At 41.5% G+C, this 27,422-nt stretch overlaps 2 protein-coding genes across 2 annotated transcripts in view; both read right to left on the bottom strand.

Moving 5' to 3' along the window:
- Positions 1-1,661: 1,661 nt before the first annotated feature.
- On the bottom strand, positions 1,662-1,991 carry LOC121893836 (metabotropic glutamate receptor 7-like; the record flags this gene model as incomplete). The annotated part of the gene is made up of 1 exon (XM_042405934.1): positions 1,662-1,991. A coding segment is annotated over one exon (330 nt), but the record flags the coding sequence as incomplete, so codon positions are not given.
- A 15,395-nt stretch (positions 1,992-17,386) lies between these two features.
- LOC121889647 (metabotropic glutamate receptor 7-like) overlaps positions 17,387-27,422 on the bottom strand; it is a 98,676-nt gene continuing 88,640 nt past the window's right edge. Inside the window, exon 3 of the mRNA XM_042401792.1 lies at positions 17,387-17,921. The gene's annotated coding sequence lies outside the window, so the exon portion shown is untranslated. The remainder of the gene's footprint in view (positions 17,922-27,422) is intronic.

The following is a 27,422-nucleotide window of genomic DNA, read 5'->3' as shown; positions in this document are numbered from 1 at the left end:
AAATCTGGAGGCGACAACATGGGAAAAACTTCCTGCTCGCTATCGATGAGGAAACTGTAATCAGACAAGCACAGAATACTAAAGGACCCATCATGTGTTTAATACTCTGAGTAGGAGCTGTGACCCGCCAGGAGACGTTACAGAGCGTCTCCAGCTCTCCTTTGTGCCCACCTCCAGAAGACAGCTGTTTATTTGAACTGACTATACCCAGTGCAGCCTGGTCTCATGTGAAATACTGTTGATTTAATTGGATATCTAATTTATGGACATTCCCTCACCTCTTTATTGTTTGAGTTGTTTTAAATATGTTCTGCCTCTTTACTGTGTTTTATCATTAGAGGAACAGTTGTCCTGTGTTTATGCAGCTGTGTGCAACACTTGAGCCTAAGACAGACCCCCCCCCCCCCCCCCGGGGGGACAATAAAATATGTCTCACCTTATCTTATCTCACATACTCAGCATAACTATAATACCAAAGCCAGTGTGTGTTCATGTAGGGAGCCTCCAGTAAATTATGTAGCCAGAAGAGAAACACTTACACATCCAGTTGTTAAAGGTCCCATCTCGTAGAAAGAGAGAGATTTCCATTTCTTTTTTGATGATAAAGCAGGTTTAGATGCTCTATAAATATTGTGAAAGTGTCAAAACGCTCAGTCCACGAAGAAATAAATGCACACAGCCCGTCTTCAGAAACTCTGCCTTTAAACAAGCCTTAAACAAGTCTCTACTGTGTTTTTCTGTCATTAATGGTCACACTAGTTTCTCTGCTCTGCTCTGTGTGTTTCACTGAGGGCGGGGCTTAACCCGGGATTCCACCGGGCGCGTGTGCGCCGCGTTCCGGCTCCGACACGGTTTTGCTCCATCCTCCCTTCCCCTATTCCACCGGGAGCGTGTCAGAAGCAGAGCGTCTTCACTGCGGGGAAGCCTTGTGCCATTTAAAGTCAGTTGCACTCCTACTACAGTAATTACAGCAGCCTAGTCAAAGCTGATAAAGTCCCTTAAGGCTACCGTAATTACTGCAGTAGCAGGGCAACTAAACTGCCCAATTTTGTGAACTTGCTCAGCTTTTGTTGATTTGGTCATTTTCCTTCATTTTCATGCTGATGTTTCTTTATTCATCTGTTTTAATTGCGTTTATTGTTGATATACGACAAGGAGTCTGCACGGGGTGTTTTATTTTGAAAATTGACCGGATGCTCAATGCTGTTTCTGTGTCTGACTTCCTGCCCAGCTCCATCTGCTCTGAGCTGCTTGACCGTAAAAAATAGATGCGCAGCGCACACGCATCCGGTGGGATTTAGGGGTCAGGAATCTACAACGTTTCTCTTAGTTTCTATAGTCAAAGGGTAACAAATTCAAAAATAATTACACATTTCTTCTAATTAGGTGACCTAGTTTAAAACTCTCAGCTGTTTATATTCACCGCTGAGAGTTTTTCCTTTGAGTAAAAGTTGACAAGTTTTCTCAACTTCTGTCAAGCAGCTAATAATTGATGAGCTTAAAAAGACAAACAGACGGTCTGAAACATGATCACTGTCAGAGGAAATTATTTAGATGGTTCCAACAGTCTGACAGTAAAGACTGTGACTGACTGAAGATTCACTTTTACAAGAGAAAATGCTTCAAGGATGAAGTCTTACTCATGTTTCCAGCATTCCTCTTTAAGAAAAAACTATTAAATATCCATCATCCTTGTGTGGACGTGTAGGAAATCCAGCAGCAGTCTTACCTGCTTCTCTGGAGAGCTGCATGAAGGCGTCCACCCCCTTCTCCCCGTAGCTGCCCTCCGACGCCACCGTGGACACGTAGTTCCAGCCCATGGCCTTGACGATGTCCACCATGGCCTGAGCCTGGAAACTATCCGGAGGGACGACCCGAGAGAAGAAGTCGTACCTGCGGTCGTCGCTCAGCTCCGGGGCGGTGGATGCATAGCTGATCTGAGGGATCTGCAGGGAGACGCAGGAAAACGTTGGAGTTAGGACGGTGAGAAGAAGGATCAATCAGACGCTGTTACACAAAGTATGTAGATGTACTTTATGTGTTTAAATGTAGTTAATAAATAGAAAGAGAAGCATACATGGATTAGGAAACAAAAATGAATAAGGAAAGATCCTGACACTGTAGAACCTCCTGTCAGAGGTAGACATGATTTCAGTTTTAGGGTTCATGAGCCAAACAGGTTGAGGACCATTAAATTAATTAAAGCTGCAAGCAGCGTTGGTCGGGACCTCGCACTCTGGCCCGTCAGGATCAGATCATTTTGCTTTTTAAAAATGAGGGATATTTCTTACAAGTGTAGTGTGCTTTTATTTTGAAAGTTTGATTGACATGTGTACTGTCAGGTGTGTAGAGACAATAAGTAACTGCAGCTGGACACAGAAAAATACTCATATATTTGAATGGAGAGTGTGAGTGAACCCACACCTTTTTGAACATTTACTGCTTCCACATAGTTTTAGATACAAACTTCATTTGAACTTCAAATGAGTCACGAGACTTTGACCTACAAATCTTGAATTTACATGTTTTTTCTATCTTTTATTGTTTTTGAGATATTAGAGTGTGAGTTTTAAAGTCTTTTCTTGCTCCTCCTGTGATTTTATAATGAGTGTGTATTGCGGAATGTTTCACAGCACTGAGGGAGTGACATCACCAGGAGCAGTTGGAGAGGAGGATTTTAGAGTACGCTTCTGGTGAAATCTCCTCATAAATCACATGACTTTGGCCAAATCTAACATTAAAAATCATATTTTAGTAGGAAATTTCATGGTGAATCCATTGATACAGGTTTGAAAGTGGTCAGACTTATAGTTTAGACATCAGAAGCCTCTGTTTGACACAAAGTTCATGCCCATAGATTGCCTCCCCATTGGTTTACATTGTAAGGGTGATGTGGCACTGCAACTTTCAGGGCTGATAAAATCCAATCTGTTCGAGTCATTACAAAGTTTTTAACAACATTTTTTCAGCATAGTGTCAAAAGTCATCTATTAAAGTTTGAAGCTGATACCATTAACACCCTCAGAGGAGATAGCATTTGTTTGGGGGCCAAAATTGGGGCAAATCTTATTTTGAAAGGCTAATTGCGGACTTCCTGTTGGATTTAGGTCAGGGGTGTCAGCATATGATTTGTAGGTCTTGATGAGACGAATAACTGAGTTTTGGTTTGATCTCTCTACGACATTCTTACGGGCCGTGGCGGCCATTTTAGTTACATAAGTGATGCTAGAGAGCACATTTTGGCACTTTGGAGGTTTGGGGGTAACATTACAACACTACTGTTTTACCGTAGTCCTCTGCCTTTTGGGCTCAGTCCCTAATTATTATTATTTATATAAGAATATGATGGATACCCAGGAGAAGTTTTACCCTGAGTGTAGACTCACAGGCAGATCTAAGACAGTGCAGCTGGGATGCTGAAGATGTTGGAGCATCAAAACACAAGAAGATTCAGTTACTCATCCATCTGTTCAGACTGTTTTATCCTTTATGATGACTATTGGAGTTTCTATCTATCTATCTATCTATCTCTCTATCATCTATCTATATATATATATCTATCTACAGGAAACAGGTCAGGAAAGGTTGATAAATTAGCTTTAGCTTTAGCTATGGTTAGCTGTGTTAGCGCTCCAGCTGTTTTGTAATTCCTACAAAGTTTTTCAACTTTTCCTGAAAATGAGGCAGTGATTTCTATGTCATAATATTTCTTCTGTGGTAAAACAGATGTCAAAAAGAGAGAAAGAGAGATGCTGGTTTTGACTAATTTTTTTTAATCTAATATGTAGTTACTGTGTTTTTTGCTTTGAAGGCAGAATTAAATGACAGCTACATTAAATATTCCTTTAATAATTTACATTCTAGTTGTGCATGAACATCAAAACATTGAATTTAACTGCAAATAACTAACACTCATTTTGATATGAAGCCTCAAAATATGAAGCAATGTCTTTAAGTGATTAAACAGTAAATACAGTCAAGTTAAAGTAAACAGAGCTAATCTATGTGAGCCTACTTTCATTATAAATATGGAGGTGATGGTGGATTCTCTCCGTTTGACAGATTGAAGGTGTTCGTGGTAATTACATCAAATCTGCGTGAGGTCAGGGGTCATTTGATCTCTGTCCATCAAGGTCCGCGTTAATGTGCAGTAACAATTAAATTCCTACCCCCTCTGGAAAATCTGAGAAACTCTGAAAGTTGCATATCTCCCACTAGATGTTTCTTCAAATTAGCCTTTAATCTGTCGGGAGCTGATCTGCACTCACATTATTATGCATGTACGGGGTTAAAAGTTTGATGTTGTGGGTTAAAACACTCACGGCACATTCTTGTCAATCTACACTTCATTACTGCACACAGGACTCATTATTTTTAGTTTAGTGTTTTTGTATTTTTCATGAAAAGAAAAAAAAGAATAAAAAAACACAGTTTGGAAGAAAATTGGATTTTAAAAATACCATCTTCAGCACAAACACTCAGAGGGACTCTAACACATAATCAGCTGCTCATTTGCACTTTCTTTTTTATTTTTCCTTCAGTTTCTATTAAATGAAGCGACTTTCAGAGCTGTCAGCATCACAAGAGGACTTTATTTACTGGGAACTGTGGTGACCAGTGTCCTCCAGAGATTGTAACCAGAACTTTCCATCCATTGGTGTTGTGCAACCCTTCGTGTTTTGTGTATTACTTAGTGCTTCTACAACATGATCAAACCACAGATCTGGAGCTTCGTTTGGAGGATTTGTTGATATTAAAACAAACATATGATGTGATGACCGACCAACTAGAGACTCATCTCCACATTTGTTAGTCTGTGATCAAATCTTTCTCTGTTTTGTGTTTTGTTATTCTTGTTTTGCTTTGTTGTTAATTCCCAGAATGCTTTTTGTGAGCTTGTTTAGTGAAATAGCTTCATAAATGTAATCCTGCGCTCCAAATACCTCATTTAAAACAGCAGGAACAGTGTACTGACATTACTTAATGTCATTTAAAAAGACTGATTGCCATTAAAGTAAACATCTATTACCAGAAACTTAAAGGGCTTCTTGCGAGGAAATTTGATATTCTGCATAAAAAACAGGTGCAAAAATACAGTAAATGAGGTGAAAGTTACAGTGAGTGTCACTCAGCTCAACTGCAAAATAAAGCAAAGTATGATAATATGTGAAGGTTTTGTGCAGGGCTGCAGTGATGCTCAGCTGAACGCAGTGATGCAGCAGAGCTGCTGCTGCTTTAGCAGCCGTGTCCTTGAAATGCAGCTGAAATGTGTTTGAAGTTTTATGGCTTCTGACTCAAGATGTCACAAAGGCCACCTCATCTGGCCTGCAGGGATGGATGCACACACACACACACACACACACACACACACACACACACACACACACACACACACACACACACAGCTGTAAAAACACACATTTGGTCAAACAAACAAATATAAAATTGCTTTTATACAACATGAAAACCAACCTCACATAAACAGGATATTGAGTGAACATAATGTTGCACAAACCTGAGCACACAGAGAAGCATACAAACACATGAATATTCAGATGTGTGAGCACACACACACACACACACACACACACACACACACACACACACACACACACACACACAGTGTGTGGTTGTGTGTTTTGCTGAATCTGGCGTGGAGGCCTACGGCATGAAAACACAGTAAAACCTCAGGGAACAACCTGCTGTTCCTGCTCTATTCTGCACCATTATTCTGCTCAGGCCTCCTTCTGACACACACACACACACACACACTCACACACACACACACTCACACACACACACACACACACACACACACACACACACACACTCACTCACTCACTCACTCAGTCACTCACTCACACACACACACACACACACACACACACACACACACACACACACACACACACACAGTAATCCAGGAATGTACATTTTGTGCAGGTTCATCACAGTTATTGGAAGCACTGACACTTTCTGTGGCCATTATATCTTCTCCCAGAGGAGAGAGAGAGACAGAGAGAGAGAGAGAGAGAGAGAGAGAGAGAGAGAGACAGAGAGAGACAGAGAGAGAGAGAGAGAGACAGAGAGAGACAGAGAGAGAGAGAGACAGAGAGAGAGACAGAGAGAGAGAGACAGAGAGAGAGAGAGAGAGACAGAGAGAGACAGAGAGAGAGAGAGAGAGAGACAGAGAGAGACAGAGAGAGAGAGAGAGAGAGACAGAGAGAGAGAGGGGTCATCTAACACACAAAGACACAAAGAAAGAAAGACTTTATATATATATAACTGTACATTTCCCAAATACTGTGCTTAATGCTACTATAAAACGTGAATATTTGGTTGATAAAAGGTTTTGTTTTTCATTTGTTTGAAAAAAAAGGGCCAATGAGATGTGGAATAAGCCAACAGTCAGAACATATGGTTTAATCATAAAGGAGTTTAGTACTGAGATGATGTGAAATGTAAAATCTGCCTGAAAGGAAAAGATCTCTGCGTCTGAATGAGACGATAACTTAACGTTTGGAAACAGGACGTTATGTTTGTGCAGGAGATAAATGAAGCATTTCATTTTGTTTTATGATTCCAGTTACAGACTGGTGAAACTAACAGTGATTATTTCCTTATTAAAGAAGGTGGAATGATGAAAACACTTAGTCAAGTTTATTTCTATAGTGAAGTGGACATTTTCACTCTGTGTGAGTATTAAGACAAAACCCGTTTAATAAAAAATGTTTCATATAAGTAGTAGTTTATATTGTTTATTTGTTTGTTTGTTTTTCCCAGACCACATAGAGTCTGTGGTCTGAATCAGTTATTTACATGTTGTATTATTGCGTGTCAGGTGATCCCATGAGGGACGGATCATTTTTAATGGTATGACATGAAAATAAAAACATCATTGATTTATATAATCAACATTTCTCTCCCTCCACAGTCTGATGTGTCATCAGAGACTCTGCAGCTCCTCTCGGCTTTACGGAGCTTTATAGTGAGTTTCAGCTCATTGTTTATCTGTCCGGCTGCAACTTTTACTGTTCTGGTTCACTCTCAGCGTCTCATAGCGTCGTTTTCAGAGAGTAAAAGCTGTAAAAAGCCGCTGAACACTACCTGCTCACAGTTAGCTGTAGACTAGCTGGTGAACATAGTGGAGCATTTAGCAGCTAAAGAGCCAGATATTTCCCTCAGGAGTTGGTAGAGAGTAAAAACAGAGCTAAAAGAGAGTGAATATTGGACAGAAACACGACTCCACATGAATGATAATGTTGCTCCGTAACTGCTGGATGTGGAAATAAGTTCAACATATCAACTTTAAAGCTGATGGAAACTAGCAGACAAACTATCATTTAATGCAGGTTTAATCAACAGATCTGAATTCTTCTTCTTCTGCAGCTGCTTTGACCCGAGAACAAAACACAGGACATGACAATAAGCGCGTGTCTTATTGTCTTCATCCTCATCATAAGATCTATGGTGTCCTACCGTCTACAGAGCCACCGCGCTCCGTTCTTATTCGTCTTCCAGGTGACAAACTCGGCCTAGTCTTCACCTAAAAGTGATTGTCTAAAAGAGAAATCTTTCCCCGGGCTTCTGTGCTTTCAGAAGCCAAAATAACCTTTCAGGCTGATGGATTCGGTGCTGAGCAGAGAGGACAGAACCCCTTTAGAGCCGCTCTGCTGAAGGTCAGCTGTCCATTTCTCAGCAGGTGGATTATACAAGAAGAACCTCAGGGTGGAAAAAAGAAACTCCTGTATGTTGAATTCAGGCTGATTAAAGGAAAAATTATATTTCATCTTCAGCAACCGGAGGTATTTACCATGTGCAATTTACAGTTACTTAAGTAGTTTCAACAGAAGTGGAAGTTAAAGTCCTGAATTCAAAGTGTTGGATGTATATGAGGGATGTGCAGAGAGACCAGTATTTGTATCTGTATTTGTTGAGGCAGCAAAATTATTTGTATTTGTATTCGAATAAAAGTGGAAAGAAGCTTAAAAATCCTGTTTTTTGTTTTTATTACGCTTTTAATTTTAGAAAATTAAAGATGAACATTAAAGTGTTGTCCAAATTAAGAAATGTGCGTCATGTAGCAGGTGGATGTGACTCCCCTCATATTTAACATGTTTGTTTTTTCTTTTTCTTTTTCTCAAAAACAAATAATTTTTAAAATATTTGTATGAAACAAATATTCGTAAAAACCCATTATTTGTGCTTTGCTGAATAATGTATTTGTATTCAAGCACACTCCTAATATATATCATATTATATATAAGATTTATCACTAACAAACACTCCTAAGAGCATTTTAATGATGTAGTTCATTAGTAACAGCACTGCATTGTATTATATCAGTGTATCATATGTGTTTTATAATAATAATAATAATAATAATAATAAATAAATAAATAAGACAGCTCTTTATGTCGTGTCACAGCTGATCTTTGAGGAGTCTGAACCTATCATAGATCAGCATCAGGTTGATTTTCTTGGTGTTGTGAGAAAGTAATGATAAATATAAAATAGATATTTACAGTAAAAGTAAAAAGGTGAAAAGAGCCGTTCAGTGTTTAAAATGAAGAGAATGTAAAGAACAAAATATTAAATATTATTAATGTGTCTGTTTTGTTGTTTTCCTTTAAAGATATTTATTGTTTATATTAAAGGAGCGAGAGGGAGAAATATTCCTACATTTATCTTCTCAGTGACTGTTTGAAGTGTTTCGCAGCAGATCTGATGATCTGATGTTTGAGTTCCTCCATCAGGAGGCGGCGCTCCACGCCGGCCTCCTCCTGACGCCACCTGGCAGATGTTACACCACTCATCCTGATAAGGAAAAGCAGCAGCTCCTCAAACGGTACATATGTGTGGCGACACAGCGGGGAACCCGGCGGCCTCAAGAACTGGCCGCGCTTCGGAAAGTAATGTACAAAATGGCGTCCGGCCAACGTCGTCCACCACCTCGGGCTCCGGCAGAGACAGCTGCTTGTTACAGACCAGGATGCCAAATCCTCCGTCCTCCCACACGCTGACTGCTCCACTTCCCTCTGCTGTCAGTCCATTAATGTGGTGACAAATTCACACACACATGCAAACACAGATGCAGTGATAGAAGATCCTCTACTGCAGTAAAAGTACATAAGTATTATGAGCTTGATGTAGTTAAAGTATTGCAGTAAAAGTACATAAGTATTATGAGCTTGATGTAGTTAAAGTATTGCAGTAAAAGTACATAAGTATTATGAGCTTGATGTAGTTAAAGTATTGCAGTAAAAGTACATAAGTATTATGAGCTTGATGTAGTTAAAGTATTGCAGTAAAAGTACATAAGTATTATGAGCTTGATGTAGTTAAAGTATTGCAGTAAAAGTACATAAGTATTATGAGCTTGATGTAGTTAAAGTATTGCAGTAAAAGTACATAAGTATTATGAGCTTGATGTAGTTAAAGTATTGCAGTAAAAGTACATAAGTATTATGAGCTTGATGTAGTTAAAGTATTGCAGTAAAAGTACATAAGTATTATGAGCTTGATGTAGTTAAAGTATTGCAGTAAAAGTAGTGGTTTGGTCCCTCTGACTGATATATTATTATATATGACATCATTAGATTATTAATAGTGAAGCATCAGTGTTAGAGCAGCATGTTACTGTTGTAGCTGCTGGAGGTGGAGCTAGTTTACACTACTTTATATACAGTTAGCTAGTTTAGTCCAGTGGTTCCCAACCTAGGGGTCGGGGCCCCTCCAAAGGGTCAGCAGATAAATCTGAGGGGTGGTGAGATGATTAATGGGAGAGGAAAGAAGAAAAAACAAAGTTCTGATACACAAATCTGTTTTCAGTTTTTGGACTTTTTCTCTAATCTTTGATTTTTGCTGAAATATTGGATCATTTGAACATTTATTGAAATGAAAGCATGTGAGAAGTTTAGAGGGAAAAATCACTATTTGGTGGAGCTGTTAACAACTCATAGACATGTGAAATGTGACCCCGACTACACACTGCTTTTTGTAAGACGTCAAAAGACAAAAAAGGTTGGAAACCACTGGTTTCATCTTTAACAATGTGTTGTATTTTAAAAGCTTGTTATATTATCCATTGTGTCAAATCTTCATCTGAAAAGTAACTAAAGCTGTCAAATAAATGTAGTGGAGTAGAAAGTACAATATTTCCTATAAATGTGATGTCCACTGATGGACATGAGAATAGAGATAGAAAAAAGAGGCAAAAGACAAAAATAGCAGCAGACAGAGTCAGTAATGATCTCCAGTTTCCACCTGCGAACTATAAAATCCTCCAAATACAAGTTCAGGTTTCAGGCAGGAAGTGAAACTGATGACAGGAAAGAAAGAAAAAGGGAAAAACTTGGTTTCAGGTCTGAAAGTTAGAAAGATTTGAGCTCGATGTGTTGAAGAGATGCTGATAAAAACCTCATGATCCCACAGTTCATCAACAAAAACTAAAACTAAATGAAAAGTTACCTTTGAAAATGAGAAGTTTAATGAATCTTTGGAAAGAACAAAGATATTTTCGTCGGCCGTTAACATCACGTGTCGGGTTTGGGAGTCTGGTGAAGCTGCACATCTTCAGCACGATGTTTTACAAGTTTACAGAAACATCTTCTCTATGAACTGAATCCAACACAGATGAACAGAAGAGACAAAGGAGAAACACGCAGAGATGCAAAGTTTGCCAGATCCTCCACTCAGCTGCTCTGCACTAACATGATTTGATGATGAACTGCACTTCATTTTAAACCGCAGCTTCCTGCCAAAGACGTGTAATTAGTTTGGTAAGTGAGTGAATGAAAGCACTTCAACGTTCAGCTGGTCAACAAGTACAAGAAAACAACAACAGTTACATACAGTTTGTTCTCTGCTTTCCAAGAAAAATGTGAAGAAACAAACAAATATATAGAAACACAGGTGACTGACATGATGGATAAATAACAGAATAAAAATGAAAGAATCTTTAAATCCTTGAAGGCAGAAGTTTGGCAGCGCAGCAGCTCTTCTCCTCTCTGTCCCTGTGATAGATTAGACTCATAAGTGGTCTGGTCATCCCTCTCTCCTTCCATCATACCTGCTGCCATCCCTCTTTCTTCCCCTGGACATGGAAAGGTCAGCACCTTGACAGCTTCAATAAAACACAACCTGCACTACAATGTGACAATAGCTAAACCCTGCATTTATCCGACACACAGAGAGGGGAGGGGTGGGGGGAGGAGGGGGGAGGATGGGAGAAGCAAACATGACCTGAGCTGGAAGGTGACGACGGATAAAGCTGCATTGATCCAAGACAGATGGTGATAGAAGGAGAGAGAGAGGATGGAGAAAGTGATGGACAGCAGAGGAAGGAAACAGGAAGTGAAGAGAAGAGAATCCGAAATTGATTTGAGCGGCTCAGAAGCTTCTCTGAACCTGAGCGGAATAAGAAGAAGCCGTTCAGAGAGAGAGAGAGGAAACGGAGGTGGCCGCCGCGCCGCGACGCACACACACACACACACACTGTATGATTATTGACATTTCCATCTGACAGCCTCCGATCAGAGAGAGGACCCGAAGATATTGACCTTCTGCTTGAACGCCGGTGTCTATTAAATGAGTGTGTTTGTCTGAGAGGGCGGCAGGCAGGATGAAGTGTGACAGCTGGTGTTGCTCGTGTCCTGCGGCCTTTTGGCTCACATGTACGGGCCCGAGTGTTCTGACAGAGAGGTCAGAGCCCGCCGTCGCTGTCAGGAGTCAGACGGCGGTTACAGAACAGGTGGGAGGACGGAGGTTTGGATCCAGGTACCCAGATCACCTCCACCGCCCACATATCATTACTGTTATTTCATTTTCTTTGTCTTCACTTCACTGCTGCTGCTTGTTGAAACGTCACATAAAGACCAAAACCCCCCAAATCACACGAGTACTGTACAGTTTACATGTGATGCTACTTTCTACATTTCAGAGGGAAATATTGTACTTTTTTCTTCTTTCCTCTCCCATTAATCATCTCACCACCCCTCAGATTTATCTGCTGACCCTTTGGAGGGGCCCGACCCCTAGGTTGGGAACCACTGGACTAAACTAGCTAACTGTATATAAAGTAGTGTAAATATACTTATACATATATAATAATATATCAGTCAGAGGGACCAAACCACTACTTTTACTGCAATACTTTAACTACATCAAGCTCATAATACTTATGTACTTTTACTGCGATACTTTAACTACATCAAGCTCATAATACTTATGTACTTTTACTGCAATACTTTTATCTGCTTATAACTACATTATAGTGTGTTTAAACCATTTATTAACTGTTTATATACTGATTATTAATAATAAATAGAGGAGTTTAAAAAAATAACCAAAGGATAATGATTTCTGATCACCATGGCGACCACAGCAGGGCATCACTGAACCTTCATTGTGTATGAATGAAGTGTGTACATCATTATTTCTGTCTCATCTCTGTACTCGTGTATCTCTGACAGATCTCTGTATTCTCCGTTAATTAGCCGGCGGGGCCACATCTGGCTCGGCGTCGGACCATGTGATCGCTGAACCGAACGGAGCTGACAGGCCTACACGGCACATCTGGCAGTGAGCACCAACGCCGCCGCCGCTGCTGCTGCTGCTGCTGACCGGACGTCACTCACCGCTGATATATGTGTGTGAGTGTTACTGTACATGTGTGTCATTGTAATATTGGTCATTTCTCCTTCGAATGTCTTAGTTCAGTGCATATTGATGTTTCAGGAGCTCCTGGTTCCTGCAGTAAAAGTCATTTTTCTCATAAATGATGTCAGTGACTCACTTTGGATCGACATGAAACTCTCCTGGTCAAATCATCATAACAAAATATGAACAAATGTGTTAGAAAATATGTGGTTGTTTGGTAGAAACTCAACGCTACAAGCCTGCAGACATAAAAACTTCAAGGTAGAGGTCAAAGGTCACGTTCACAGTGTTCCCAGTGTGTTAAACCAGCAGTCAGGTGTCTGTAATCATTCCTGCTGTTCATACAGGATATTAAAAGATCCTTCAAATGTGTTTTAATGGAAGTGATGGAGGATAAAATCCACAGCAGTCTGAGTTAGCCACATCAAGTGGATATCTGACACATTTACAGTCTTTTTAGCATCAAATTCCTTCTTATTATAGTAGTATAGTAACAAAAAGAGGAACTTTGGCACTAAAAAGACTGTAACGTTGAAAGATATCTACTTGATTTGACTCATTTGGACGCTGAAGCTTCATATTAGCTTCAGATAAACTTTTATTTTTGCACAGATGGAGGACTGTGGATTTTGTCCTCCATCACTTCCATTGTTAGTGCTTTATGAAGGGATCTTCTAATGGTCTGTGTGTGTGTGTGTGTGTGTGTGTGATGAAGGGGGAGAAAGAGAAACATGGTGTCCTAATTACACTTACTTACAATGACCCTGCTAGCGATCACTGATTTCATTACAGCCTCTCATTTGCCGCCATATCCTCCTAAACACACACACACACACACACATACACACACACACACACACACACACACAGGCTGACATTTTGGCACAAACGCACACACTCATACAAATATACACACAAGTAGGCGCAGCATTCATCATCACGCTGTTATTTCCCAGCCTGCAGACGGACGACTAAATGAAGCAGAAAGCAACAAGCTACTGGATGGTTGTACAGCCTCTGACTCACTGGACGGGTGTGTGTGTGTGTGTGTGTGTGTGTGTGTGTGCGTGTGTGTGTGTGTGTGTGTGTGTGTGTGTGTGTGTGTGTGTGTGTGTGTGCGTCGTACATCGTTTTAATCACTATCTTTGTAAAAGAGTGCATCAGCATTCAGCTAAACTGTGATTCACACGAGAAAAAACAGTCTGACAAAAAACTGAAACCTCGTCTGCCGACTGACTCACCGTCTTTCATCCTTTCATCCTCCTCCTCCTCTTCCTCTTCCTCACTCGTCTCCCTTCTTCCCTCTCCACTATCTCTATCTCTGTTCCCTCTTCTAATCTTCCTCGTCTGTCTGGGTTTCTCCCTGCTTGCCTCCTCATCAGTGAGGAAACATAAAATGTGGATGAAAGTGGAGCAGCGGGTGGCGGCGGCGGCGGCGCTGACATTCCTCTGATGAGGTGTAACTCTGGTGCATGTGTCACCAGTTATACTTAGCTACATGTGATGGAGATCATGTCCTCGTGAGCTGCCGTGTGTGTCTCCGCACGACGCTACAGAGTGTTTAAAGTTATTTGTAGTTTTGGCTGATCTTTGAGGAGCAGAACTGTTGCACACCTGTAGATCAGACAGGTAGACGGGTGTGTCGGGAGAAGAGCACGGGGGCCGACTACAGCAGAACAAAGAACACCGTCTGCTCCACTTCATATTAGAGAAGATGTTTAGTGCTGTGCAACAGTTTTAGGCACTTTAGCTTCTTCTCCTTAATGCAGCAGGACGACAAACATCCAGCCAGAGTCATAAAGATCCATCTTCAGTCTCTGATCTCAACATCATGGAGTCAGTCTGGGATGAACATGAAGAGAAGAACTGTTGAACTTCTCCGAGACGCAGGAACAACCTGAAACACTGCTGCTGTTCTAAAGACGAAGCTGCTCACAGCAACATATTGATTTCATTTAAGTTTCTGCTGTTTACTCAACTTTGGATCAAGTTAACTGATCAATAAAAACTATTTACTTCCTATATGTGTATATAAATATGTTGGTGAACATAGTGGAGCGTTTAGCAGCTAAAGAGCAGATATTTCCCTTCAGGAGTTGGTAGAGAGTAAAAACACAGACAGAAACACGACTCCACATGAATGATAATGTTGCTCCGTAACTGCTGGATGTGGAAATAAGCAGCTGTTTGCTAACATGTTAGCCACATCTACTTTATAAACTGATAATACGACATGAGTCAAGAGGCTGTAACCAGATAGAAACTATAGAGGATCAAGAACAGACACCTGAGGAACCCCAGAAGCAGCGGTTATTACAGACTAGTCAAGTCTGGGAGATTCAGTGCTGAGTATCGATACTAGAATAACATGGAAGGACACAGAGGTAGAGGGACTGGTTTCCAAAATAAGAGAGAGACAGCCTGGAGGGGGGTTACTTTACTGAGTTCCCGGGCTAGCTAGCAGTTATTACGTCCCTCCGACTCGGCCTCGCCGGCGCTTGTCGTTCCGAGCTCCGTCTGGTGTTTGCTGGTTTTACACGAGGGTCTGTGAGCAGGAAAGCGCTTCTAAAAGGACGTCTCTCTTCCTTTTAACTCGACTCGTATCACTCATTCAACCGTCGCACTTTCCCACCTGAGCCTCGTCATGTCATTCAGTTACTCCAGTAGCTGCGCGCCTCACCTTACCGCAGCTTAACCCCCCAGTCCCTCCTAACACGGTGAACAGTGTCTGCTGGATGAAAGCCGGTGATACATCACTTCACTACTTGAAGGACAAAATAAAAACCTTAATGCAGGTTTTAAGAAAATAAAAAACACAAACAACCTTTGACAGTATGTGTGTGCAGGTCTGTAATCAGGACGCTGGCTCTAGAAATCCATCTGGACCTTTTCATGACGGAAACGCTGTAGAAGTGTCAGACTTTCCTCTTCTTCTTCTTTAGTTTACAGCCTCGTACTGTCATCCACCTTTACAGACAAACACACTGTTATTTAGACTGCAAAGACTTTCTGCTCTGTTTCTGTATCATGTCGAGTGTTTCTGACACCTTCATGAGAAACTTCAGGACGTTCCTTCTCTTAGAAAGACCTCAATTATGCAGCTGGTCACTGCGGTTCAGGAGCTGCAGCCGTTTTCATTTCACTATTCAATTTTTAGTTTTTTGCTTCAAAATAAGGGGTGAAGTGGAAACAAATAAATAAAAAAAAGCAGAGATAGAAATACATAAACATACACACACACTTTAAACATCACATTACCTCATCAACAAAACATTACAGCTGATTCCTGCCCTTTATCACACACACACACACACACACACACACACACACACACACACACACACACACACCCAGCAGCAGCAGCAGCCATTAAATCTGCTCAGGATTCTTTGTGCTTACATAATTCATTAGGAGCGCCGAGCCGCTCTCTGTCACTGAGTGGAGTAATCCTATTTAATCTGATGCTGTTAATTCATTTGTCCTACATCACCCTCCATTCTCACCTCACTGTCACCTCAGACACAGAGGAAGAAGAGGAGGAGGGAGGAAGGAGGAGGGGGGGGATGTACGACAGGTGAGGAAGACGACGGAGTGAGAGGAGGGTTATTAGAGGAGGAATATTAAAGAGGCGAGTCGAGGTGAAGAGTCCAAACACACTCAAAACTTTTAAGTAATGACCCGCCTGCCAATTACAGTCTGAATGACCTCACTTAATTGAACGGCACACTTCTAGTAACAATGGACGTTTTAATTTGGCACATTTGGAGAGCAGGGAGGAGGAGGAGGAAGAGGAGGAGGAGGAGGAGGCGACGTTATTATACTTTAACATAATTTAAACTGCTCTTTGCTGCAGATTGTTGGACACATTAACCTCTTCCATTCCAGCTCTGTTTTTGGAGCAGAAATGAAATACACAAATACTCTTCATCATGAAGAGTTTGGTCACGTTAGACTAATAACAGCATCATGTTTTCAGTCTCTGGACAGTAGTTCTGTGTAATGCAGACGCCACTGAGCATGTGCAGGAACACGGTTCTGCTAGTTCAGCTTCACCAGCTTGTTGTGCTGCAGATCACAACCTCTGGACTTTGTATTGAAGTTGTTTGAGAGATTTATAATGTAGTACAAAGTCAGAGGTTGTAGCACAACAAGCTAGCACTCTGACTGTATGCACGGATGACTATATGAGGCTTTGTTAGAAAGAGAAAACCCTCTAAAGTCTCTCGGGAAAGTGTCAGAGAGACACAGAGCAGTGGACCTTTGAAGTCAGAAAGAATTTAAAGATGTGTCGGCCTAAAAGAAAAGAATAGTTTGCAGTATGAATAACTGTATCTGTGCAGGTAAAAGACAGGACTGTAGTTCCTGAACCTCTCTGACTTTTCTCTATGAGGTCTGTTATGTCTTAATGTGACAGACTCTTAAATCTCTGTCCCGCAGACCTCTGTCGTTGTTCCAGAAACTATTAAAAACACGTCAGTGAGTCACAGCGCTGCACTGGGTCACATGTTCCTTCATCATGAAGAGTTTGGTCACATTAGTTTGTGTAGAAACGGCTCCAGAGACTAATAACAGCATCATGTTTTCAGTCTCTGGAGAGCAGTTCTGTGTACGGCAGACGCTACTGAGCATGTGCAGGAACACAGTCCTCCAGATCACAACCTCTGACTTTGTACTGAAGTTCTTTGAGAAGTTTATAATGTAGTTTGACTTTAATAATAAGCTCATTGTTCTCATGTTAATAGGAAATAACAAAAATACACTTAGAAACTTTACAACTATGAGCTATAAACTACACTGTGTGTTTGTGTGGTTTAACAGCTGTAAACGTCTCCGCTGGAAGAATCTTCATACAATCAACATCAGTTTCATACAAATATGACATTAACATAACATATGAATTTAACCAACTTCCTGTCAGTCTCCTCGCCGCTTCCTGCTGCTGCTGATAAACTCTCTGATGAATCGTGTTTGACAATGTCGGGATGTGAAGATGGAGCCAAATGAAGCCGTGTGGTCACGCCTCACATCTCCTCTCATAAGTCTCTCAGCAGTTACAAAAAAAAAAAAAGACAGCAGCTCGTCTGCAGAGTGAGATGATTTATCGCAGGATGTGGGTGTGAGATGGAGAGGTATGATGATGACGTGCTCCGAGGACCGGTTGAACGGAGGGAGGAGGAGGGACGGAGATGATGGATGGATGGATGAAGAACCTGAGAGATCCGGAGCTGGAGGGGGACGTCAGGTCAGAGATCCTCTCAGTTCTGGAGATGAAGGAGAAGAAATAAAACCAGAACCTCTGTGAATCTGTCCAGGTGCATTGTGGGTTATGTAGGCACCAGGTTAAGGAGGAAGGAGAATGTGTGCAGTTATTTCACTGCAGTCTGCTGCATTTTCCCACTGTTGTAACATCAGCATCATATCATCTTATTCTAGATTTTTAATTCTCAGTGTTTCCACGTCACAAACGAAGCGTTCACAGCAGGTTGAAGCCCTGGATTTAGACTTGCAGGCAGCATCTCTACCTTCAACTCAAGTTTTGGAACTTTGACATCATAACGGTGTATAAACGTCCCCTTTAAAACACATCAGACACAAAGCAGAGTATCTGAAGTGTTCAATAAATATGAGGAGGGATGGAAAAGTTCACTCCAGAATAAAGACATAAAGATGTTTTCAGTCTATTCTATAATTCTCCCTGGAGTCCTCTCCTCCTGCCAAAGTCCTGCACTCCACTCTCTCTCTCTCTCTCTCTCTCTCTCTCTCTCTGCTCTGCCCAGAACCCATTAAGCAATCATCAGAAAATGGCAGCTCATTCATTCATTTTGTTTTTCCGAGGCCTCTCTTTGCAAACACTGCGCACACACACACACACACACACACACACACACATATTGATCCTGCGGTTACACGGTGTGAATGCATTCAGTCACAAAGTGGCACTGAGAGCAGCGGCGTTCTGCTAAAAGCAGCAATGAAACACTTGACAGTCGAGTGGAAATGCTCCAGGCTCTCAGTATCGCTCTCCTGCATAAACACACACACACACACACACACACACACACACACACTCTCTCTCCACAGCAGCAGCCGGCTCTCTGCGGGCTTTTTAAATGTCGTTCAAGCCGCGCACCAGGCGTGTTTCTGAGAGATAGTTGCTTCACACAACAGCGAAAACCGACAATGAATCTCTCCTCTGTGATTTGCTCTGGTGATGCCGGTCCGTTTCCTCCACACAGCGAGCTCGCTAGCTATCACAGCTACAGATTAAGCTCGCTCCCCTGCCTGCTGTGCATGCTAAAGCAAGAGACAGATTACACTCGGCAGACCATCACTGGTTCACAGAGCGAGCAGAGGAGGAGGAGGGAGAGAAGCTCAGGCGCTTTGTTCAGGAGATCACTGTGACTGTCACACAGTATTAAATTACTGGTATTGTAAAACGGCAGATTAAAGGTCTAAACGGGAAATGATCTCTGATTGTTCTCAAGTCTTGTCACTGTCTGTGTGTGTGTGTGTGTGTGTGTGTGTGTGTGTGTGTGTGTGAACTTAGAAAAACAACATGATGAAGACTTCATTCTTTCCCCTACAGAGAAGATGATTTCACAACAATTTTCAAACAATTTACTGCAGAAATTTGCATTTAACAAAGTAAGCAGGAAGCTGCGTGTTTCTCTCTGTGTGCCAGGATTTTATAACTGAACTACGACCGGCGACAAATGATTCATTTCATTATAAACTAGATGAGTTTCTCTGTGTCAGTGTTTCTTCTATAGATGTATGCAGTTTTATTTAAGATGCATAGAACAGTTTAATGGTATTGTAAGCAGGTGTCCTCTTGGGTTCGACTAAACTTAATAAGGAAACATTAAAAAACAATAAACTTCTCAATTTAAACTGTAATTTATTTAGAACATTTTATTGTGACAAACCTCACAAAATAAAAGCCCTCCCTCTCTCTCCCACTGCTACCAGCAAAGCTGACAAAAAACGATATTACTCATTGTGTGTGGCGCCTGATTTTAATGGATCATAATATATCAGGTTTGGAATTAATCTGCAGATATTCCAGTTTAACATGAGACCAAACTGTTGTTTTGATGTCAGTTTTCGAGCCACGACAAACGGCCAGAATGTGGACGAGGTGAGCCTTGTTTTTAGTCTGGTCGATGCCAGAAATGCCTTTAAACTTTACTGTCGGCCTGTAAGTGTTGTAGCAGAAAGAGGCGGATGGGGAAACTCTTTTATTTCACAACGGCTCACCAACAACTAACCCCGGGTTTCCACCGAGCTCGTGTGCGCCGCGTTCCGGCTCCGACGCGGTTTTGCTCCGTCCTCTGCACGGCGCCCTATTCCACCGGGAGCGTGTCAGAAGCGGAGCGTCTTCACTGCGGGGAAGCCTTCCACCGTTTAAAGTCAGTTGCACTCCTACTACAGTAATTACAGCAGCCTAGTCAAAGCTGATAAAGTCCCTTAAGGCTACCGTAATTACTGCAGTAGCAGGGCAACTAAACTGCCCAATTTTGTTAACTTATCTGGTTAATTAGGCTACGTAGTTAAATGGTTTCTTTATTCATCTGTTTTAATTGTGTTTATTGTTGATATACAACCAGGAGTATGCACGGGGTGTTTTATTTTGAAAATTGACCGGATGCTCAATGCTGTTTCTGTGTCTGACTTCCTGCCCAGCTCCATCTGCTCTGTGCTGCTTGACGCGGCTTCCGTAAAAAATAGACGAGGCGCCTATCTTTAGCGGAGTGTCGCTTCTGGGACGCTTCTGAAACATTGGAATCGGATACATTGACTCGAGTGGCCGTGATCAGCTCCGGCAGCCGCGTCAGAGCCGGAACGCGGCGCACATGCGCCTGGTGGAATTTAGGGGTTAGACAGACAAAATTCCAACATTACAGAACGTGACGTGCCTTTTCATACTGAACACAGACTGTGTGTGTGTAAGTCTCATCCTGTTTTGACTCTTTGGCCTCCTCAAATTCTAAAGAAGAACGGGACATTTCTCAATTTCACTTAACTTTGGACCAAATTTGAGAAAACGTCTCTGCACTATGTGTGTGTGCAGTATCTCCAGGTGTCTCCTGTTTTGGTTCGGTGGACTGTGGACATAGTTTGGCGTCGGTACAGGTCACCGTGACCTGGCTCTCATTCCAGGTCACAGTTTGTCTGGATCTGTTATTCTCATATATAAAGAATCGTGTTATAAAAAGTCCTCATATATTTTGTCCGACCAACAGTCGATATATCGATATAAACCAGAGAAAAGCAGAAAATCTTCACATTAGAAGAGCTGGAACCAGACGATTCTTGGCTCTTTTTCCTTGAAGAACGACCGACATGATGAATGATGAAACACATTTGAAACACTTTTGAATTCTTTGACTGTGTAGAAAAGTTGTTTCCACATCACAGATAATAAAGAGAGTCATTGAAACGTGAGTCTTCCAGGTTTAACGTGACACTCACGGAGGCTGTTGCAGGAGTTTAGTAGCAGAGACTGTTTCTTTTAAGTAAAATTAAAGCGTCCACTGTTTATCTGTCTGAAACTATCCATGCGTGCACAGAACCACATTATACCACAATCCGGGGCATCATCACATAGAATACAAAGACTGTTATTCATTTGTTCAAACGTCCTTGTGACAAAGTGGGAAAGACGACCTGACCCCCTGAAACAGAGAATCAGGAAACATTAAAATTCTATGAGGACAAAAGATCTCCGTTACTCTGTTGCAAGTCATTGTCATGAATATTTACATCCTGTCGTTCTTTATCAGGATCCCCATTAGCAGCAGCATAAGCAGCGGTTAATTCCTCCATCAAGCATGCAGAGCTGCACGGAGGAGGAGATCTGGAGGAAACGTTCCCTCACAAATGTTTTGGATCAGCGGTCAGGAGTGTGATGCTCTGGTTCAGAGGCTCCCGCTGTATTTTAGCAGCTTTACGGTAGCAGTAAGCTGTCGGTGTCGGCTTTGTGGGTCCACAACACGCTGAACAAAACCGACACAGAGTATGTTGAGATTAGTTTTACTGACCTTAAGCACATAAAGAAGAAAAGATCATTTCTGCAGTGAAGTTCTGGCCAGAAAACAACTTTTCTTCTCTGAATGGTTCCAGCAGCAGCAGCTGTTTTATTTCTGGTTTTGATCTGTTTACATGTTAGAAACAGAACTGCTGTTGCTTCAAACGTCACTGTCCTGCTGTAAAGCTTCTTATTTTATTGATCTTTTAGCCTCAGTTGTAATTTAGTTCCAACACAACTAAACATTTTCACAGAGACGCAAACATGATCTCTGCCGGGATGATGTAATGAAGCTACATGTATATATGTGTCTCTGCAGTGGGGGGGGGGGGGGGGGGGGGGTTCACATCCTGAGTCCTGTGTGTGTGAGACAGAGAAGTCTGAACACAAACACTTTGATGCTGCTGATATTTTACTGCAACATCTGATATATTGTTTGTGAACATTTCACTCATATGTTCAGTATCAACATTTTTCAACTTGCTAAATACGTTAATTAACAACATTTCCTCGTCATAGTGAGAGAAAACGTGATTCAGCAGCGTTACGTTGCTGTTTAGTGAGATACAGATGTCTGGGAGGCAGAACAGACTTTAGTCATGTTAGTTTTCATGTTTTAGGGGCAGCAGTGATTAACTCTGACCCCTAAATTCCACCGGCCGCGTGTGCGCTACGTTCCGGCTCCGACATGGCCACCGGAGCTGATCGCGGCGCGTTTCAGAAGCGTCCCAGAAGCGGCTCTCCGCTCCGCTGCACTGAAGATAGGCGCCTCGTCTATTTTTTACAGAAGCCGCGTCAAGCAGCACAGAGCAGATGGAGCTGGGCAGGAAGTCAGACACAGAAACAGCATTGAGCATCCGGTCAATTTTCAAAATAAAACACCCCGTGCAGACTCCTGGTCGTATATCAACAATAAACACAATTAAAACAGATGAATAAAGAAACCATTTAACTACGTAGCCTAATTAACCAGTTAAGTTAACAAAATTGGGCAGTTTAGTTGCCCTGCTACTGCAGTAATTACGGTAGCCTTAAGGGACTTTATCAGGTTTGACTAGACTGCTGTAATTACTGTAGTAGGAGTGCAACTGACTTTAAATGGCGGAAGGCTTCCCCACAGTGAAGACGCTCCGCTTCTGACGCGCTCCCGGTGGAATAGGGCGCCGTGCAGAGGACGGAGCAAAACCGCGTCGGAGCTGGAACGTAGTGCACATGCACCCAGTGGAATCCCGGTGGGGTAAATGTGTTGGGTGTGAATCCACTGACAGGTGGAACAGATGGATGAAATAAACTGATCATGTGTTTGGTTTTGAGGTATGATGATATTTACTGGATGTTTTTCATCGTCTCATACATTGAATCCATCATCATTTTTGTAGTCCATACATGCTGTAGGACTACAATCATGGTGATGTTTATTAATGCAGCTCAGAGTTTTCTCATCCTGTTTGCTTTGTATGCTTGAAGAAGTTCAATGACTGAAAGCTTGTGTGCGTCACATGGAACAGGTTGAAAGCCAGTAAGTTGGCAGGGAAACGTTTGCTAATGAAGGTGAAGTAATGAGCTCGTTAGAGTGAGCTGATACGTTTAATATCATGGTGATTATGACGAGAGGGGGGGCAGCTCAAGGGCTTCTTATTAGAAAAAAAAAAAAAAAAGGCAGCTCATGATCCAGAATCTGAAAATATGATTATATTTATTAACATGCAGATGACAAAAACCTTCCTGTGATATGAAGGTGTTTCATGTTTATATCGTGTCTAAATAAATACTGTATGTGCAGATTTTTAGTCACTTTTTATCATATTTGGAAAATGTTGAATGAAACAAAGAGTAGACGCTTTGTTATAAGAAATATTGTTTAATGGACTTTTTATAAAGACAGAATTTGGTCTTATTATATAAAACTGAAGCACTTTTTTGTGGGGAAATGATGAAATGTGTAGATTATATTGTTTGTAGTGTTTACTGTTTGACGAGATGGAAAATAATAATAAAAATGTACAAAATGACACCAAAGAACGTGCTAAAGGAACATTTCGTGTACTTATGTATAATTATGAGCTACTTGTATGAATGCTTCTTTATACTTTCACTACATTTATATGATCAATAGTTACTTTTCAAATCAATATTTTATATAAAAACATGATCAGTTTGTTCTATATGTATAATGTTTTTACAGGAGTATCCAACAGTAGAAGGTGTTAAAGTTAACTCTGCTTACACGTACACATCAGTCAATCAGTTTTACAGTTTCTCTCAGACACGCTTAATGAAACTGGCCTTCATCATCACCTTCATCATCACCTTCATCATCACCTTCTTAGCGCAGCAGAAGTCTTCTCTTGCAAATGTGGTAACACTTTTTTTAACTGGTTTCACACATTTTTTAACACCGTACTTCAAAAACAGTCAACACAGATCTCACAGAAAGTCTTTTCACAGCTGATAGAAATTATTTACATAATTATGAATCTCTCGTGCATCTGTGTGAAACTTCTTTTACACAATCAGTCCTCATCCATGTGTAAATGCTGCTGCTGCCTCTGTGTTGCTGTTTGCATGGATCAAAGAGGTTAAAGGTAACATTTACTTCATAGAGTCCACAGAAACACTCTGGTGGCAGAGGACAGATGTTTAGTGCTGCCGTTATAGACGTGGTCGTGGTGAACAGTGTGATCAGACTACATGAAATCCAGCCAGCAGTAATTGCAGGTCAGGGAGCATTTAGACGTATCAGCAGTGTGAGTTTGGCTACTATTGATCGAGTCTTCACAAAGCCGCTGTACAGATTTCCCTCCTAAAGAAAGTCTGACAGCGTGAAGGAGGCGAGACTCCGGTACTTACTTCCTGTCAGACCTCGTCAAACCGCACGTTCACACGCAACTGGAATCATTTGCTTTAGGAATTTTTTTCTTGGAGAATAGTGGAGCTTGAAGCTGAAGGAGCACATCACAGCCTCTCTGAAATGAGGAGATGCAGGAGGAAGATGATTCGACAGCGTCAGGTCAGAGAGGCGCCATCTCTGATGACGGCGTCCTCTGCTCACACACCAACTACAGAACGCCTGATCACATGACTGGAAGCACTGAATGAAAGAGAGAAGGCTGTTTGATGTTCACTGGTTTGCAGCCTCGTATGATGATGATGATGATGATGATGATGATGCAGTTCCTCTCTGCATGCTCTCCTTCTCTGAATCTAATTGAGGAATTCCTCTCTGCTTGGAGATGGAAGGTCATGTGACCAGATGTCCCTTCCTGAAGCTATGAATGCTGGCTGCCTGGCAACAAGTGCAGAGGACTTCCAGGGAAGGATACACCCTCATCCTTCTATACTACGCTGCACCGTAACAGATGTCAGAAACACAGAAAGACCTGCACACAAGAATTAAATGAAGGAAGGAAACGTGGTTTTTTTTTTTACAATATTTCAATCTCAGATAAGTGTGAACGGTTCAGCTGCAGCAGAGTAAAATCATCTTTGGAGAAATGAATATAACTCATACTGTTTGTCTTTACTGGCAAATTCTATAATATGTAAAGCATCAAATGGACAAATTAAGGTTGAACCGGTTCATATTGATAGCTGATTGATTGATAGAATATATTAATTTGTCCACAAGTTGTGTTGTTTGATGGAAATATTTGCTTTTGTTGCACATTTTTAATGTTTGGTGAGTGTAGCTGTGTGTGTAACTTCTCCAAATGAGAAAAACTAATAATTAAATGATATATATATATACATGTATGATAACTATAACACTGTAAATTGGGCCATTTTGCATTTTGCAGACATTCTCATGTTCTTTTGAATTCAGGACTTTGACTACTGAGTGTTTCTTCCATCACTGCCAGTAACTGTTGAGCCAAAGACATTTATAAGAAACCAGTTAAACAAACATTAAAAAGGATAGAAATCATTTGAAGATAAATACAAAATGATTAAAAGTAAAAATGTGGATAATAATGAGCAGTAAACATGAAGCTGATGATACTGTAGATAAGAGAACATGTTTAAATTGTTGTATTGGTACGTCTGATCTCACACACACACACATACATGACAGCAGGTGAGTAAATCTGATTATGAAACTGTTATTCGGACCATATGTTCTGCATTCGGCCGTCAGAGTGAGCCATCAGTGTGTCGACAACAACAGCTACATAAACGCAGATTTATAGACGTCTCGTGTTTTCTCTCCTGAGGTTCTCGGAGAGTTTATTATTACGTTTATGAGGTCCTAATGAAAACATCATTACTGCAGCACAAACACAGGCTCTCCCCAGGTTTAGTGAACGGTTTTAAAGGTCTAATGAATATATAAAGTCTGTGATGAAGCTGCTTGAGAAGAAATAGTGTCTTTTTTGTACCTGCTGTATAAGTAGGAACCCTTTGAGCTCAATCAGACTTGTGTGTCACAGTCATTTTCCACTTCTAACAAGTGGGAAAGTCATGCAGAAATCGTGCATGCTGTGATAACTCGGCCCACGAAGAAGCTTTTACCAGCTCACGTAATTACATGCTGACCGTTTTTCATACACTTTACACCGTACGAGTCCCCCCCCGCCCCCCACCCTCCCCCCCGCCGCCAGCTTCCCTCCCGATCCAGTCACAGTCAACTCTGCATTCAATATGTTTAACACCTGCGCTACACTCCTGCGTCTCAGAGCTCTGAAGGCTTAAAGCAACAGGAAGCAGGCGGTTTTATAATGAGCTGATAAAGCAGAAGGAGGGAGCTGAGGATGACTGAAGGAAGTGAAGGACTCTCTCTCTCTCTCTCTAGAGATGTTCTAAGATCCCGTCTACACAGTTTAAGACTTTTTTTAAAGCGTTCTTCTTCAGCGTCCTATAAACAAAGTCCAAAACTGCAAGAACGACATAAACACACAAAGTTTCTTACTGGTTGTTTATAACAGAAGGAGAAGAAGAAGCTGTGACTCCTTCAACCTGCGTATTATAAAGACTTTTAACTGTTGATGCATTTTATTTGACTTATTTTGGAAAGTATTACTCAAAATGTTGAGACAACAGCACAACTTAAAGCATTGTGGACACTGATTTAGCAGAACAGCAGCGTGACACATTATACTACTAGATAAATAGATAGATAGACCTCCTCTTCCTCCTCTGAAGACGCCTTCAGGGTGTTAAATACTCCACGGTAAGAAAGAGAAACACCACGCTGCACTTTGCACTTTCTCAGTACACTTTTTGTAGATGTCTGTTTCATCTTTATCTATAATAATAACCTTTATTTAAATGCAGCATTGTAAAATAACATCACTAACTTCCTGCCAGTGTTAGACTCGTGTCTCACCGGGAGTGAAAAGAAAAGGTCATCTTCTCGTTATGTCGTCCCTATAAGTGAGACTCATTTCTCTCTGATCTATAGAGTGAAGAATAAAAGCGCTCCCGTCTTTTACGGCGTTGTCCTTCTTTATGTTCTCATCGAAGGCCGTGGCAGACGGCCCGCTCTGCAGACAGAGAGAGAGAGAGAGAGAGAGAGAGAGAGAGATGCAGACAGAGACAACAGCGGCGGCGGCGCTGCCAAAAGTTTGAGTCAGACAGATTAAATATTAAACGGCCAATCATCCGCTGAGTGTCTGCGAGGAGGCAGCCAGCAGGAAACAAATATAACCGAGAGAGACGGGATGCAGAGGAGAGACGGAGACGGACACATGAACACGTTGTTCACAGACGGGCTTTTTTTGCCTAACAAACTCAATTT

The sequence above is a fragment of the Thunnus maccoyii genome, chromosome 3 (assembly GCF_910596095.1).
Source record: "Thunnus maccoyii chromosome 3, fThuMac1.1, whole genome shotgun sequence".
Lineage (NCBI taxonomy): Eukaryota > Metazoa > Chordata > Actinopteri > Scombriformes > Scombridae > Thunnus > Thunnus maccoyii.
Note: the sequence above shows the minus strand (reverse complement) of the source record. Positions and strands in the feature narration are given on the sequence as shown.